Below are 16,339 nucleotides of genomic sequence, written 5' to 3' on the forward strand. Positions count from 1 at the left end.
TTTCTACTCTAGAATAGTTGATAAAGTACAAGAGAGAGAGGATGGGTTGACTGTATTTATTTAGATTTAAAAAAGGCTTTTGATAAAGTGCCACATGAAAGATTACTATGGAAGTTAGAGGAGAAGGGTGGCTTAAAAGGAAGCACATTGAGATGGATGAAGAATTACTTAAGGGGGAGAGAAATAAGGACGATAGTTAAAGATATGAAGTCCAAGTGGAAAACAGTAGACAGCGGAGTGCCACAGGGGTCAGTATTGGCACCAATACTTTTCTCGTATATATAAATGACATGCCAGAGGAGTGAACAGCTACATAAATCTGTTTGCGGACGATGCGAAACTGTGCAGAGTCATTAAACAAAAGAGGATTGTGAAATACTACAGGAAGACTTAAACAAGATCTGGAAATGGAGTAAAAATGGGAGATGGAATTCAATGTGGACAAAAGCCATGTCATGGAAATGGGAAAAAGTGAAAGACGACCAGTGGGAATCTATAAGATGGGAGATGGAGTAGAACTAGAAAAAGTAAAAAGGAAAAGGACTTGGGAGTGACAATGGAAGAAAATAATCAACCGGTTAGCCATATTGATAGAATTTTCAGAGAGACGTATAATTTGCTAAGGAATATTGGAGTAGCATTTCACTATATGGACAAGGAAATGATGAAGAAATTGATAAGTACTAAAATAAGACCTAGATTGGAATATGCAGGAGTTGTGTGGACTCCCATAAAAGAAACACATAAGAAAATTAGAGACTACAAAAATGGCTACAAGAATGGTTCCAGAATTTAAAGGGATGGCATATGAGGAGAGACTAAAGGCAATGGATCTACCAACCTTGGAGCAGAGAGAGAGAGAGGGATCTGATACAAGTTTATAAATTGATTAACGGAATGGATGAAGTGGATAATGAGAAACTGATCCTGAGAGAAGAATATGACTTTAGAAGGATAAGATCGCATAGTAAGAAACTAAGGAAGGGACGATGTCTGAGAGATGTTAAAAAATTTAGTTTCCCGCAAAGATGTGTTGAGACTTGGAACAGTTTGAGTGAGGAAGTGGTATCAGCAAAGAGTGTACATAGTTTTAAAGAAAAATTGGATAAGTGTAGATATGGAGACGGGACCACAGGAGCATAAAGCCCAGGCCCTGTAAAACTACAACTAGGTAAATACAACTAGGTAAATACACACACACACAATGGGACCAGATGAAGTCTCAGGCAGAATACTGAAAGAATGTAGGGAAGAACTAGCAAGTCCTATATACAACATCATAAAATGCTCAATAGAAAATGGAACAGTACCAGTAAAATGGAAAAATGCTGAGGTGGTTCCCATATATAAGAGCGGAAGGAAGGAAGAACCTTTAAATTACAGACCGATATTACTAACTAGTGTAATATGTAAGATGTGTGAAAGAATAATAAAGAAATAATGGATCAAATTCCTTGAAGACAACAAATTAATATCAAATAGCCAATTTGGTTTTAGAAAAAGACGGTCTTGTGTAACTAATTTATTGAGTTTCTATTCTAGAATAGTTGATAGAGTACAAGAGAGAGAGAGATGGGTTGACTGTATTTATTTGGATTTAAAATAAGACGTTTGACAAAGTGTCACATGCAAGATTACTATGGAAGTTAGAGGAGAAGGGTGGCTTAAAAGGAAGCACATTGAGATGGATAGAAAGTTATTTGAGGGGGAGAGAAATAAGGACAGTAGTTAAAGATATGAAGTCCAAGTGGAGAGCAGTAGAAAGCGGAGTGCCACAGAGGTCAGTATTGGCACCAATACTTTTCCTCATTTATATTAACGACATGCTAGAAGGAGTGAACAGCTACATAAATCTGTTTGCAGATGATATGAAACTGCAGAGTTATAAAGCAAAAGGAGGATTGTGAAATACTGCAAGAAGACCTAAATAAGATCTGGGAATGCAGTAAGAAGTGGGAAATGGAATTCAATGTGAACAAAAGCCATCTCATGGAAATGGGAAAGAGTGAGAATCTATAAGATGGGAGATGGAGTAGAACTGGAGAAAGTTAAAAAGGAAAAGGACTTAGGAGTGACGATGGAAGAAAACAATCAACCAGTAAGCCATATTGATAGAATTTTTAGAGAAACATATAATTTGCTAAGGAATATTGGAGTAGCATTTCACTACATGGACAAAGAAATGATGAAGAAATTGATAAGTACTATAATAAGACCCAGATTGGAATATGCAGGAGTAGTGTGGACCCCTCATAAAAAGAAACATAAGAAAATTGGAGAGGCTACAAAAAATAGCTACAAGAATGGTTCCAGAATTTGAAGGGATGACATATGAGGAGAGACTAAAGGCTATGGATCTACCAACCCTGGAACAAAGAAGGGAGAGAGGAGACCTGATACAAGTTTATATATTGATCAACGGAATGGACCAAGTGGATAATGAGAAACTGATCTTGAGAGAAGAATATGACATCCGAAGCACAAGATCGCATAGTAAAAAGCTGAGAAAAGGAAGATGTCTGAGAGATGTTAAAAAATATAGTTTCCAGAGATATATTAAGACGTGGAACAGTTTAAATGAAGAAGTAGTGTCTGCAACGAGTGTGCATACCTTTAAAGTAAGATTGGATAAGTGTAGATATGGAGACGGGGCCACACAAGCATAAAGCCCAGACCCTGTAAAACTAGAACTAGGTAAATACAACTAGGTAAATACACACACACACACACTCTGAGGGGGTGCAAGAGAAATATAACTTATTCTTGGAAATATACAAAAGAAGAGTCAGGGAATTTGTCCTGAAATATAGACCCAAGGAAAAGGAAAGAAAGATTGCTTTAACGCAAAGTGTGCCAGGGCATAGAAGAACAGGGATGGAGTATGGAAAAGGTGGAGATAAATAGAAATGCAATAAATAAGGTAAATTTCAAGATAGCAAGAAATGAATATGTTAAAGTGAGGAAGGAAGAGAAGAGGATCTATGAAAATGACATAGTTGAAAAATGCAAGGAGCAACTGAAATTGTTTTACAGATTCATAAACGGAAAAATAAGACAAAAAGAAACAATAAAAAGGTTAAAAGGTGAAAATGGGATGGTGGAAAATCCAAAAAGTATGGCAGAACTGTTAAATAATAAGTTCCAGGAGGTCTTTACTAAGGAATGCAAATTTGAAAGACCACAGGGTAATAGAGAGACCATCTTTATGGAAGAGATTAAAGTAACCAAGCTTCAAATAAAAGAATTAATGAAGGAACTGGATGAAGAAAAGGCAATGGGACTGGATGAAGTCTCAGGCAGAATACTGAAAGAATGTAGGGAAGAACTAGCAAGTCCTATACATATCATAAAATGCTCAATAGAAAATGGAACAGTACCAGTGGAATGGAAAAGAGCTGAGGTGGTTCCCATATATAAGGCTGGCCATACACTATCATGTACACCTGACAGGTACGCCTGAACAGTCACGCCTGTCAGGTATACCTGATAGTGTATGGCGGGAAAAACTAGCCTCTCAGGCAACTTGACAACTGATGAAAATTCAATCAGTTCTGCCTGACAGGCGAGTAAACTTGATGTGTGTGTGTCGGTTTCATCAGGTGTACCTGAACAGGTCTCTCAGTTATTAACAATCCTTTGATATGGACAGTTTAAATTTTTTTGTGTACAGCTTTGTAATTTTGATTTATTTTACAGTTGAGTTCCTTTAATTTTTTTAAGTGCTAAATCAAACAAACAGTTTAGTTACACATTGAAAAATGTCGCAACGAAATATTGAAGTTCTTGGTGAGTTTATTGAATTATACAAAAGTGAACCTTGCTTGTGTAAAGTAAAAGTTGATGATTATCACGATAGAGACAAAAGAGATGCTGCATACAGAAAATTAGTGATGAAATTAAAGGAAATAGAGCCTGATGCTAATGAGACTGGTTAAAAAAAAAATTAACAGTTTGAGGTCCAATGTTCGAAAGGAGCAGAAGAAAATTGACTCCTCAATGAAATCGGCGCCTCAGCAGATAATGTGTACAAACCTTCCCTGTGGTACTTCAAACTTTTTGATTTCATAAAGGACCAAGATAATCCTAGATCATCGGTCTCAAATTTATCTCCTGAAAATGACAATGATGAGGTAAGAAAAAGAGAACTATTCTTTTTGACAATATTTATTTAAATGTTAGTTTAGAATGCCTTTCCCACTTATAACTACAATGCAATAGCTGTTTGTTCCTCAATATGTGTTTATTTTGCCATGCCACTTTCCCTTCGTCCTTGAAGTAATCCATAAAATGTTCTCTTACTTCTTTGGCATTTCCACAAATATTTCCTCGATTACAAGATTGCAGTGGGTTCATATTAGAGTCTGCACTATCGCAGCCAATAGACAAAATATTTCCACCTTTGGAACTTTCTTTATACAAACAATTTGCAGGGGCATATACTGTAGGCTGTTGATCCATCAAAAAGTTATGCAGAGCACAAGCTGCCATCACAACCTTTTCAATATTTTGTTGTTCTAAATTTATTGCCGTATGAAAAATACAAAATCTCAATGAAAGAATACCAAACACGTTTTCAACTATATGCCTAGCGCGCGATAAATGATAGTTGAACACCTCTCTTTTTGCAGAATTAAGATTTGCCTGTCTAAATAGTTTCAAAATTTCAGTTGTCAGCGGAAACGCGTCGTCCGCAACAAAAACATAGGGGACATTTTTAAACTTTTCACTGACGTCGTCAAGCTGGGGAATATGTAGCTTTTTCTCCACTAACTTCTCATAGAAACATGTATTTTGGAGTACACCACCGTCCGATACGCGGCCATTAGTTACGAAATCCACAAGGAGAAATCGGTAGTTTGCATCTACAATTGCAAGAAGAACCATACTATGTTTTCCTTTGTAGTTGAAGAAATAAGAGCCAGAATTTCTTGGGGGAATTATATCAATATGTTTGCCATCCATGGCGTCTATGCAGTGTGGGAAGTTCCATTGAGTCTCAAAATCCTTTGATATTTCTATCCATTTATCTTCAGAGTTGGGAAACTGAAAAAGAAAAATATGTATTATATATGTGTGGTCATTTATTACAAAAAATATATTTGCAAATAATTTTATAATGAGCAATCTATATAATAATGAACAAAATTAAAATGTTTTTTGATTTCAGGTGAACATTGATGACCCATGTCCAGAGGAAAACGATTTGACACCAAATGTCTCTCAAGAAGAGCGGTGGGAACCGAATCAACCTACACCGTCGACTGGAATTTCATGACCTGGGCCCAGTAACAAGAGGAAATCCAATGATGATACATCAGCTGAAATATTGTCCACTGTTCGTGATTATTTCAAACAACCGCAACCACAAATCGACTGTTGTACGCTCTTGGGAAGAACAGTAACTATGAAAATGAGGGGCATTAAAGATAAACGCCTGCACATCATGTTCGAAAAAGAAATTAATGATTTACTATTTGAAGCAGAAATGTGCGCTCTGAACTACTCAAATTCCACTTTAGCAAGTCCAGAAGATTACACATCAGTTCCCACACCAACTCCACAACATTATACACCAGTTCCCACACCAACTCCACAACATTATACACCAGTTCTCACACCAACTCCACAACATTATACACCAGTTCTCACACCAACTCCACAACATTATACACCAGTTCCCACACCAAGTCCACAACATTATACACCAGCTCCTACACCAAGTCCACATCATCACACACCAGCTCCCACACCAAGTCCGCAACATCACACACCATTCATGCAACAAGAACAAAACACAACTTCTCACAACAATACAGAAACGGCAGCAACGTTTCTTTCAAATTTCACTGCAACATTTGAATGAGTGAATATGAAAATAAAAAGTTTGTTTAAGTATATTAAAAGTTGACGTTATATTTTTCCTTCTTTATTATTGAAAGGTGTCTTACTTTTGAATGAGTAAATATGATAATAAAAAGTTGTTTAAGTATATTATAAGATGACTTTATTTTTTCCTTCTTTATTATTTATTACACGGTTTCTTACTTTGTTAAACATTCTATTTGGTAGTTTAAAAATATAATAAAAAAGAAAAAACAGGACATACCTTAATGTATTTCTGCAGAACTTTGTACAGGGCCACACATGTTTCAGGAATAATTCGTCCAAGAGCTTGTGGTGAAATCCTAGTTGAATATTTGAGACACTCATACGGTTGTCCAGTTGCTAAAAATCTCAAAGTTGCTGTCAGTCTTTCGTGTGGAGATATAGCTGCTCTCATTTGCGTATCTTTCTTCTTAATCAAGGGAGATATAAGTGACAGCAACTCGTTGTGCACTGATTCATTCATGCGCAGAAAATTGTTATAATCAGATGGTTCATGTCTCAATTCATTAAGAAGATTAATATGGGTAAATTTATTTCTTCTTTGCATCCATTCCTTACACCATTGTTTGTGTTTCCTCCGTCTGTTTTTACATTTCACAAAAACTACAGATAATAAGGAGAGAAAGTACAACTCATCTTCTCGAGAATCCATGGCGAACTGACAAACTTGACAGGTGTGCATGAAGAGTGTGTGTGCTCCTCAGGTATAGGTATCAGGTATACCTGACAGGCGTAACTTTTCAGGTGTACATGATAGTGTTTGGCTTTAGAAAAGGTCGGTCATTTGTAACAAATTTACTGAGTTTCTACTCTAGAATAGTTGATAGGGTATAAAAGAGAGAGGGATGGGTTGATTGTATTTACTTGGGTTTAAAAAAAAGGGCATTTGATAAAGTGCCACATGCAAGGTTAGTATGGAAATTAGAGGAGAAGAGTGGTTTAAAAGGAAACACATTGAGATGGATGGAAAATTATTTGAGGGGGAGAGAAATAAGGACGGTAGTCAAAGATATGAAGTCCAAGTGGAGAGCAGTAGAAAGCCGAGTGCCACAGGGGTCACAGTATTGGTGCCAATACTTTTTCTCATTTATATAAATGACATGCCAAAAGGAGTGAAGAGCTACATAAATCTGTTTGCAGATGATGCAAAACTGTGCAGAGTTATAAAGCAAAAAGAGGATTGTGTAATACTGCAAGAAGACCTAAATAAGATCTGGGAATGGAGTAAAAAGTGGGAGATGGAGTTCAATGTGGGCAAAAGCCATATCATGGAAATGGGAAAGATTGAAAGACAACCAGTGGGAATCTATAAGATGGGAGATGAAGTAGAACTGGAGAAAGTAAAAAAGGAAAAGGACTTGGGAGTGACAATGGAAGAAAACAATCAACCTGTATCAAAAAGTGCGGTCCAGCCCAACCCTCGTTTTCCGATGACCAGTAGGAGTGATGATGGTTCGCATCACTCACCGGTAGGCTGAAAGGCTGCGGTCCAACGACCCGGTACATTTCAACTCCTGGTGTCTTCTCGTCGGTTGATTATTTCTAGTCAGGTGAGTCATGGGCAGCCCCTTCAAAAGGCTCGCCCGTCCACTGCACCTAAATAGTCATCTTCAAGCTTCTACAGTGGAACTGTAGAGGCCTTTGCGCCTCGTGGGGAGAACTCCGAGCTTTGCTGTCGGAGTTCTCTCCAGCCTGTGTAGCTCTACAAGAGACTATGTTACGTGATAGTACTTATTCTAGTCCTCCTGGCTATCGTGCCTTTTTTAGCACTCCTTTCCCTGACCAGGGCCACCACGGTGGCACAGCTATTCTAGTCCGTCAGGATACACCTGTTATCCCATTACAACTTAACTCTCCCCTTCAGGTGGTTGCTGTTAAAGTCTTTATGGGACGACTGTACACCATTTGCAGTTTATATCTCCCTCCTCGGCTTCCTGTCTCCAGGGGTGAGCTTGACGGCCTTGTGCGTCAGCTTACTCCGCCTTTTCTTTTGTTGGGAGATTTTAACGGCCGTCACCCATTGTGGGATGAAGGTGCTAGTAATCCTTGTGGGGTTTTAATTGGCTCTTTTATTTGGGATGAGGGATTGGAGGTTTTAAATTCTGGGGATGTTACACATTTCCACAGTCCTACTGGGACTTTTTACGCTATCGATCTTTCTCTGTGTACATCTAATTCTTTCCTTGAATTTAATTGGCGGGTCCTACCGGATTTGCACGGTAGTGACCACTTTCCGATTTTATTAGAATCTGTGAACTCTGAGCCACAGTCCCGGCCCCACGCTGGGTTTTAGACTAGGCAGATTGGCCTTGATTCACAGACCTTAGCTCTTTTATCCATCCGTTGGCTGACTTTTCTACTTGTGCTGAGGCTGTTCATTATTTTACTGATTTTTTACATTCAGCAGCGCTTCAGACAATCCCTAGGACGTCCGGGCGCTTTACTAAGCGTCCAGTTCCTTGGTGGAACGCAGCATGCACAAACGCTGTGAAACAGAAACGGGCAGCTTTCTCTCGTCTCCGGCGACATCGTGGGGATCTGTAGTGCCTGGAAGCTTTTCGGCGCTGCCGAGCTCGGGCCCGCCGCGTTTTGAAAGAGGCACAAAGAGCCTCTTGGAAAGCTTATGTGTCTTCCATTAATGCCCACACCCCTCTTATGGATGTCTTTAGGAAAGTCTGCCGAATTGATGGGAAGTATTCTGCTCCTCCCCCACCAGTTTTGTTGTCTGCTGGGCAAACGGTGGCAGACCCTAGGACTGTCGCCGACCTCTTTGCGGAGCACTTTGCCTGTGTTTCCCGGAGGCATCCTGCAGCCCCGGGCGCACGTCACCGCCAGAGAATGGAATCTCTCGGCATAAATTTTTCTTCCGCTGGAGGAGAGTCTTATAATGTCCTTTTCTCTGTTTCCGAGTTGCTGACTGCTTTGTCTCAGTGTCATGACTCTTCTCCTGGTCCAGACAACATTCCTTATGCCTTTTTGCGTCACATGTCTGACCGTGCTTTTAACTTTTTATTAATTCTTTATAATATGATTTGGCATACCGGTGACTTTCCATCTTCTTGGGCTGTGGCAGTGGTCTTCCCATTTCCGAAGCCTGGGAAAGATAATCTGCAGGCTACGAACTACCATCCTATATCTTTGACATCTTGCATCTGTAAAATGTTAGAAAAGATGGTAAATGTAAGACTCGTGTGGTATTTGGAGAGGGGGAAGTACTTGTCATCGGTACGGTACGGCTTCCGAAAGATGAGGTCTACTACGGATGCTCTTTTATCCCTGGAGTCTTTTATTTGTGAGGCCTTTGCTAATCACCACCATCAAGTAACAGTCTTTTTTGACCTGGAGAAGGCCTACGACATGGCTTGGTGTCATGGGATTTTACGTTCCTTGTTTAATTTTGGTCTCTGTGGGCACCTTCCTATTTTTATTCAGCAGTTTTTATCCAGACGTCTTTTACGGGTTCGAGTGGGGAGTGTTCTCTCCGATGCTACTGCTTTAAATGACGGTGTCCCACAGAGAAGTATTCTTAGTGTTACGCTATTCGCAGTTGCAATAAATGGTGTTATAGATACTCTACCAGATGGTGTTCACAACTCTTTATATGTGGATGACTTGTGCATCTCTTTTGCTGCTGCTAGGATGTCACAGATTGAGCGAAAGCTCCAACTGGCAATAAATCAGGTGTCCAGTTGGGCCAACATAAACGGTTTTCGATTCTCCACCTCAAAGACCATGTCTGCATTTTTGTCGAAATTGTGGTGTCCATCCAGATCCCGATTTATATTTAGCAAATAGACGCATCTCATGTGTGGAGGCCACTCTATATCTTGGCCTATTGTTTGACAGCCGTCTTACTTGGGCTCCACATTTCTGTTCTCTTAAAGCATCGTGCAGGACAGCACTATCCCTTCTTCGTGTTTTAAGTCACACCTCTTTGGGTGTGGACAGGGACACTTTGCTGCTTCTTCACCGTACACTTATACTTCCAAAGCTGGAATACGGCTGTGAGATCTATTCATCCGCAATGGATGCACGACTACGCACGCTTGACCCCGTGCATCATGCTGGGGTCCGCTTGGCTACGGGTGCATTTCGGACATCTCCAATACCTAGTCTTCTAGTGGATGCTGGTTTCTGGCCGCTCGACCTCCGGTGCCAGTCTTCGATGCTCCAGTGTTGGTCTTGCACCCACCATCTTCCCGATTCTGTCCCTTGTCTGTCAATATTGCGGGACTCGCGTTCGCAGGCGTTTGTCACTCGACCGAGTCTACCTAAACCTTTTGGCATTCGAGTGGCAAATCTTATGGTGGACTTATCTATCGACCCCACTCCTGTCCTCTCTTTCTGGCTCCCATGACTTGGTTATTGGCAGCTTCCTGTTGTGTCATTATGCCCTCCTACCATTGATGGCAAGAAGGATTTTCCACCAGCTCTGTCCCACTCACGGTTTTTAGAACACTTTTTTACTCATTCTGATGATATTCCCGTTTTTACTGATGGTTCCAAATCCGATGCAGGCGTTGGGTTTAGTGTGGTTTTCCCCTCTTTTTTATCAGTGTGGCAGCCTTCCTTCAGTGACATCTGTCTTCACTGCGGAGCTGTCTGCCATAGTCCTAGCTTTACAGATAATTTTTACTCTCCCTGTTTCGTCTTTTACAATTTTTAGTGACTCGCAGTGCTCTTACTGCTCTCTCTTCTTTTATTTCCCTTCACCCATTGGTTTTATCAGCCCTGGAGTGGCTCTATTTACTCACCAGAAGAGGATATCGTGTTGGGTTCTGTTGGGTCCCTGGTCACGTAGGTGTTCCAGGGAATGAACACGCTGACCGCCTCGCTAAAGAGGCAGCAAGTCGCGCTCCATTTCCTGCCCCTGTTCCGTTTCGAGATGTATTTCACTCTATTCGTGTGGCGGTTGCAGCATTATGGGAGAGGAGATGGCTAACAGGGGTTGCAACCTCAAAAATGGGAGAGATCACTACTTCCACTATCCCTCAGTGGACATACTCCCATGTCCGGGATCGCTGTGCACAGACTTTATTGGCGCGACTGCACATAGGTCACACGTACCTTACACAAAGGGCACATAGGTCACACGTACCTTACACAAAGGTACCTGTTGACCAGGGACCCACAACCTTTCTGTGATGACTGCCTGGTGCCACTTACGGTTCTGCACCTGATTGTCGAGTGCCCCAGTTTGACTGACTTAAGACACCGCTACCTCTACCACTGTCGCGGTAGAGATAGCGGTGTCTATTATATCTCAAAGGTCCTTGGACCAGAGTGCCTGGCCCAAGATCATGATGTTTTTAGATTCTTAGGAGAAGCTAGCCTTCTCCCAAAGCTGTAAATTTTATTTTTATTTTACTCTATGTATTTTAATGTTTTCTTAGATTTTATTGTATACTGTATTTTAGTTTCTTTTGATTCTAGAATTTTTCTGATTTTAGTTTTGTAGTTTTTAATTGCTTTTAGATAGTTTTTTTTATTTTATGGTGTTCTTTTTAATATTTCGTAGTGGCGCCAGATGACTGCTGATGTTGCGGCGCCTTATCCTAAATCATCCATCTTTGTCAAACGCCTTTTTTAAATGCATATGAATATAGTCAATCCATCCCTCTCTCTCTTGTACTCTATCAATTATTCTCGAGTAGAAACTCAGTAAATTAGTTACACACGACCGTCTTTTTGTAAAATCAAATTGGCTATTTGATATTAATTTGTTGTCTTCAAAGAACTTCATCCATTGTTTCTTTATTATTCTTTCACACATCTTGCATATTACACTAGTTAGTGATACCGTGTGTGTGTGTGTGTGTGTGTGTCTCAATATATACAGTAGAAGCACAAAGTTTATGTCTTCAGACAAAATAGATTATTCTTAGTTAGAGCATAATTTCTCGGACAGGTACAAATATTAAATTTGATTATATCACTGATATTGAATGGAAAGTTTGTAATAGAGCTATTTCGAGTTCAGTTCATATGAACCTCAATGTGTTAACCCAAGATAGAAATTATTGAAACTCAAATTAGCTAGGTTTTTATGTGCTTGATATTTTGATATTCATATTTACCCCAACTATTTGCCAGATATATCACAAAATTTTCAATTGTACAGTAGTTGTATGCAAGAATTAATTATATTTTTGATGGTAAGTGTTTGTGGTAATATTATGAATGCAATATCAATCATGAAAGTCATTAAGTTGACTCTTCTTTCCTTGTGTATGTAGGAATTTTTTCTTTATTGATATAAAAATCATATGCATCATTGTCTATATGGTTTTAACTAAATTTTTGAAATTCAGTTGAAATGTTATGAAACAGCATAGCTTAAATGAATTGTAAGATCATAAAGCAATATCTAATTTCTTATTATGGTTACATTTTTTTTCCAGTATTTTTGTGAAAAGTGCAAGTTGTTTGGTGATGAGGATTTAGGGATGTACCATTGTGATGGCTGTGGCCTGTGTCGAGTTGGCGGCAAAGACAAGTTTTTCCACTGTGATATTTGTGATCTTTGTCTTCCCACAAACATAAGAACCTCTCATAAGGTGAGTCAATAATCAATTCAATATACTGTATGCATCATCTTTTATCATGTGCAACTCCAATTTATAATAGAAAAATATAAATAGATCTGGAGGTTAAATAAGTAACACTTCTTTTAGGGATTAAACCACTGTCAGGATGCCATAGATAAATGCAAGTCCCAGTTTCTTACCAATTAGGATAATATGATCACCAAGGCATGACTTGCTCCTTTCTGTAGAACACTACATCTCCTCTATTAACCTCTTCTTTTCCTCACTGAAACACTGTTTAAAGCAGCTGACAGTACCTCCTTCTTAGTTCCTTTCTACTTTCTATTGATTTTCAATCCAAAGCTGGATGTTGCTTCTATGTGTGCTGTGATTTAACTGGTTTTTGTAGCCACACTCTTGAATCTTCTTACTTAATTTCCACCATCCAGCCTTGATTACAGAATCATTCAAACCAGATTTTTCTGTGTTGTATTTCTCTCATCCAACAGCTTTGACAATAAATAATTCTTTGAATTCATAGCTTATAGAGTGGAGCACATTCTGACTCTTTTTCCCTTATGTAGAGATCTAAATTCTTGGAGACATTGTTAAACACCAGCTTTGGCTTTCCTCCCCTTTCAATGACCATTCTTTTGAACTAGCCCTTAACTTTGTATACTCTACAACCTAGATCAACTTGTGCAACGCCTTATTTATATCCATGACCATCTTAGAGATACTTCCAACATTCTTGACTTTTCCTCATCTTTAATCTTTCTGCTTATTCTGTTACTCTATCTTCTCCATTCGGACTTCTCCATCACAACCTCATATTTGTATGTTGTCCTATTGCTCCAATCCTCCTCAAAATCCTCCAGGACAAAGGCATTTTGCCTTTGCTAATTGGATGACTTGAGGAAGTCTTATTCCCACCCTTCTCTATATGTTGTGCATATAACAGAGGTAATACTATCTGACGTGGAGGCATACGGTATTTCATGGCTCATGAGACACACCTATTCTCCAAAAAATAAAATAAAATAAATAAATAAATGAATAAATAAAAAGTCTCTGAAAATAAACTTGCATCCTGTGAGGCCAAGGTTCAGCATTGAGGCAGTGGTTGGTGGTAAGTCTTTGGCAACAGAACCTCTAAAAACAAACCCAAGACATTTTCACACATGTAAATAAAGTGATGATTGGTACTACACCACAAAACAACTCTTTTGTATGTATATGTAAAATGCAGTATTGTAATCTATTGTCACTAGTGTAATATATAGCAGTACCTGGCAACTAGGTAGCGTTCCTCTCAGCTCGTCTCAGCCTGGCTCAGGCAGCCTCGGGGAACACAGAGAGAGAGGACGCGTCCAGCCACCAGTTAGCCAGCCCTGCATTCCTCTGTACCTTACCTCACCTCTACTGGTCCCTGTAGAATATATACCTACGGACTTTACCCCCAGTGTGTCTCCTTACCCTGCAGTAATGCTAGAGACACTAAGAGGAGCACATCCTAGATGGCGCAGTGAGGAAACTTCTGCAAACTAGTGAGGCACTGTTGTGGGACGCCGGCTCGCCATTACCTCAGTGCGGTGACTGACTCGTGTGTGTTAAGTGCAGTGCTGTGCAGTGTAAAGTGTTGTGCTGTGTTTTAGTGCAGTGTTTGTGCATGGCCGTGCCTTCTGCATCCTCAGGAGGCATTGGGAAGGCATAGGGATCTTCGTTTGCATCGTTTGGACAGCGAGCGACATGCATCCCCCTCTCTCATGCCTCGGGGGTGACTGAGTGTCACGCTGCCCGTCCCGCTCCATCTCCCTCCCGCCACCCGCACAGCTGATCGCCACTGCCACACAAACACACACGCACGCAAGCACGCTCACACGCAAACTGACTCTCTCACACCTCTTGCCAGTGAGTTAGGAGTGCTGTAGCATAAATCACGTGTCACCATGTCTACTGTGCCTTATGCTGGTGACGAGTATGAGGAGTATGTCGACTATGAAGAGGAAACGAGTCAGGATGCTGCTGCTGCCCTGCTTAACCTTGCCGCCCCTCCCATTGCCCCCGCAGCTCCGTCACCGATATCTGCATCCGACCTGCTGGCACTGGTCAAATGGATGGAGGAGAACAGGCTCAGGGATGAGGAGCGACGACGACAGTTGGAAGACAGCAGAAGGCAGGAAGACAATGCTCGGTTTGAGGCCCTGATAGGTTTGCTGGCTCAGCAGCAACCCTACCACTCACCTGCGGAGGGCGCCTTGGCTGACCCCGAGCCCCCCCACCGCCCGCCTCAACACCCACCACCCTCCACCCAGAAGCCTGCTGCTCACACTCCTCCACCGCTGAAGCCTGATGCCACCTACCAGCTGTTTCATGAATGGAAGCGGCGCTGGCAGGACTATGCCACCATGGTAGACCTGTCTAGCTTGCCACAGGAGAAGCAGCTCATTCAGCTGCATATGTGCCTCACTCTTGAGACTCAGCCTGTACTGGAGCACACTACAAATTCCTCCTTCCACAGACAAGAGTGTTGAGGAGGTGGTGGATGCTCTTGAGGTGCACACCAAGGGTTCGCGCAATGAGGCCATACGCAGGAGGGAGTTACTCAGCTGCAGACAGTTGGAAGGGGAGACATTTGCAGACTTCTACGTACATCTGCGATGCCTTGCCAAGGAGATTGACATCTGCCCCGGAAAGCTGCCAGCTTGTGTGGAGACTCAGCTCAAGATGGTGATCGTCATGGGTGTCCGGGATGACGAGCTGATTCAGCGCCTCATCTCCCTGGATGATAAGTGCTCTTTGCAGGACATGGTCACGGCCTGCCGCTCCTATGAAGCTGCCAGGTGCGCCACTTCTGCCATCTGTGCCCAGCCTGCCCAAGTGAAAGCCTTCACCCATCACCAGAAGAGCAAAAGCAGAAAAACCTCAGCAGCCATCAAAACCAACTGAGCTGTGCCAGTGTTGTGCAAGGCACCATGGGCAAGGAGCCAGCCCTGCAGCCCAGGTTACCTGCCGCAACTGTGGTTGTCAGGGCCACTTTGCATCGACAGTCAAGTGCCCTGCCAGCAAAGCCCAGTGCCGTCTCTGCTCCCGCATTGGCCACTTTGACTCCTGTTGCAAGAAGGACCGTCAGCACCAGAAGCAGGGCACTGATGCCACTGGTGGGGCTCCTTCTCCACAGCAGAAGCCCAGACAGCCTTCCTGCCGTCGTGTGATGTCTTCCTGCTCCAGCTTTGCAGTGCCTCAACATGTCACCATCACGGTCACACATGAGGGTTGGTCATCACACCTGCAGATGATGCCAGATACTGGAGCTGACATCACTGTGATGGGCCCCCAACACCTGCAGCGCCTTCAGATCCCGCTAGACCAGTTACAGGTTCCTCCGCAGACCACCACCCTTACAGCTGATGGATCTGAAATGGCCCCCGTTCTGGGTATCCTGATGGCCACTCTCACGCTGGGAAAGCAGTCCTGCTTGGCTGCAATCCGGGTGCACCAGGACATCCAGACGCCACTTAGATCTTTCATGGGTCTCGTCAACCAGTTAGCTGAGTTCACCCCTGCTATCTCCGCTGCTGCTCACCCACTCCGGCCCCTAATGAGTCCCAAGAGGCAGTTCTTGTGGACACCTGATCACGACGAGGCATTCCAGCAAGTCGAGAGTGCGCTGTCACAGCCTCCTGTCCTTGCTCCGTTTGACCCTGCCTTGCTGGTCATTCTGCAGACGGATGCTCCCAGGCTGAACGGGGTTGGCTTCGTGCTCTTGTAGGACCATGGTAATGGACGACACCGCCTCATTCAATGTGGTTCCCGGTTCCTGACGGAGGCTGAGACCAGATATGCCACTATTGAATTGGAACTACTGGCAGTTGTCTGGGCGATGTCCAAGTGCAAATTTTACCTGGTGGGACTGCAGCACTTCA

General features: G+C 42.0%; 1 protein-coding gene and 1 long non-coding RNA gene across 4 annotated transcripts in view; both read left to right on the top strand.

Moving 5' to 3' along the window:
* LOC123515660 (RING finger and CHY zinc finger domain-containing protein 1-like) overlaps positions 1 to 16,339 on the top strand; it is a 275,093-nt gene that overhangs the window by 26,537 nt on the left and 232,217 nt on the right. For all 3 annotated transcript variants that reach the window (XM_045274475.1, XM_045274476.1, XM_045274477.1), the window contains exon 3: positions 12,288 to 12,443. In XM_045274475.1, the coding sequence (XP_045130410.1) occupies positions 12,288 to 12,443 (156 nt within the window). The remainder of the gene's footprint in view (positions 1 to 12,287; positions 12,444 to 16,339) is intronic.
* Positions 3,329 to 5,994, top strand: LOC123515666. Its single transcript, XR_006677954.1, has 2 exons — positions 3,329 to 4,130; positions 5,168 to 5,994. It is a non-coding gene; the product is annotated as an uncharacterized LOC123515666 (long non-coding RNA).

Source organism: Portunus trituberculatus, chromosome 39 (assembly GCF_017591435.1).
Source record: "Portunus trituberculatus isolate SZX2019 chromosome 39, ASM1759143v1, whole genome shotgun sequence".
Classification (NCBI taxonomy): domain Eukaryota; kingdom Metazoa; phylum Arthropoda; class Malacostraca; order Decapoda; family Portunidae; genus Portunus; species Portunus trituberculatus.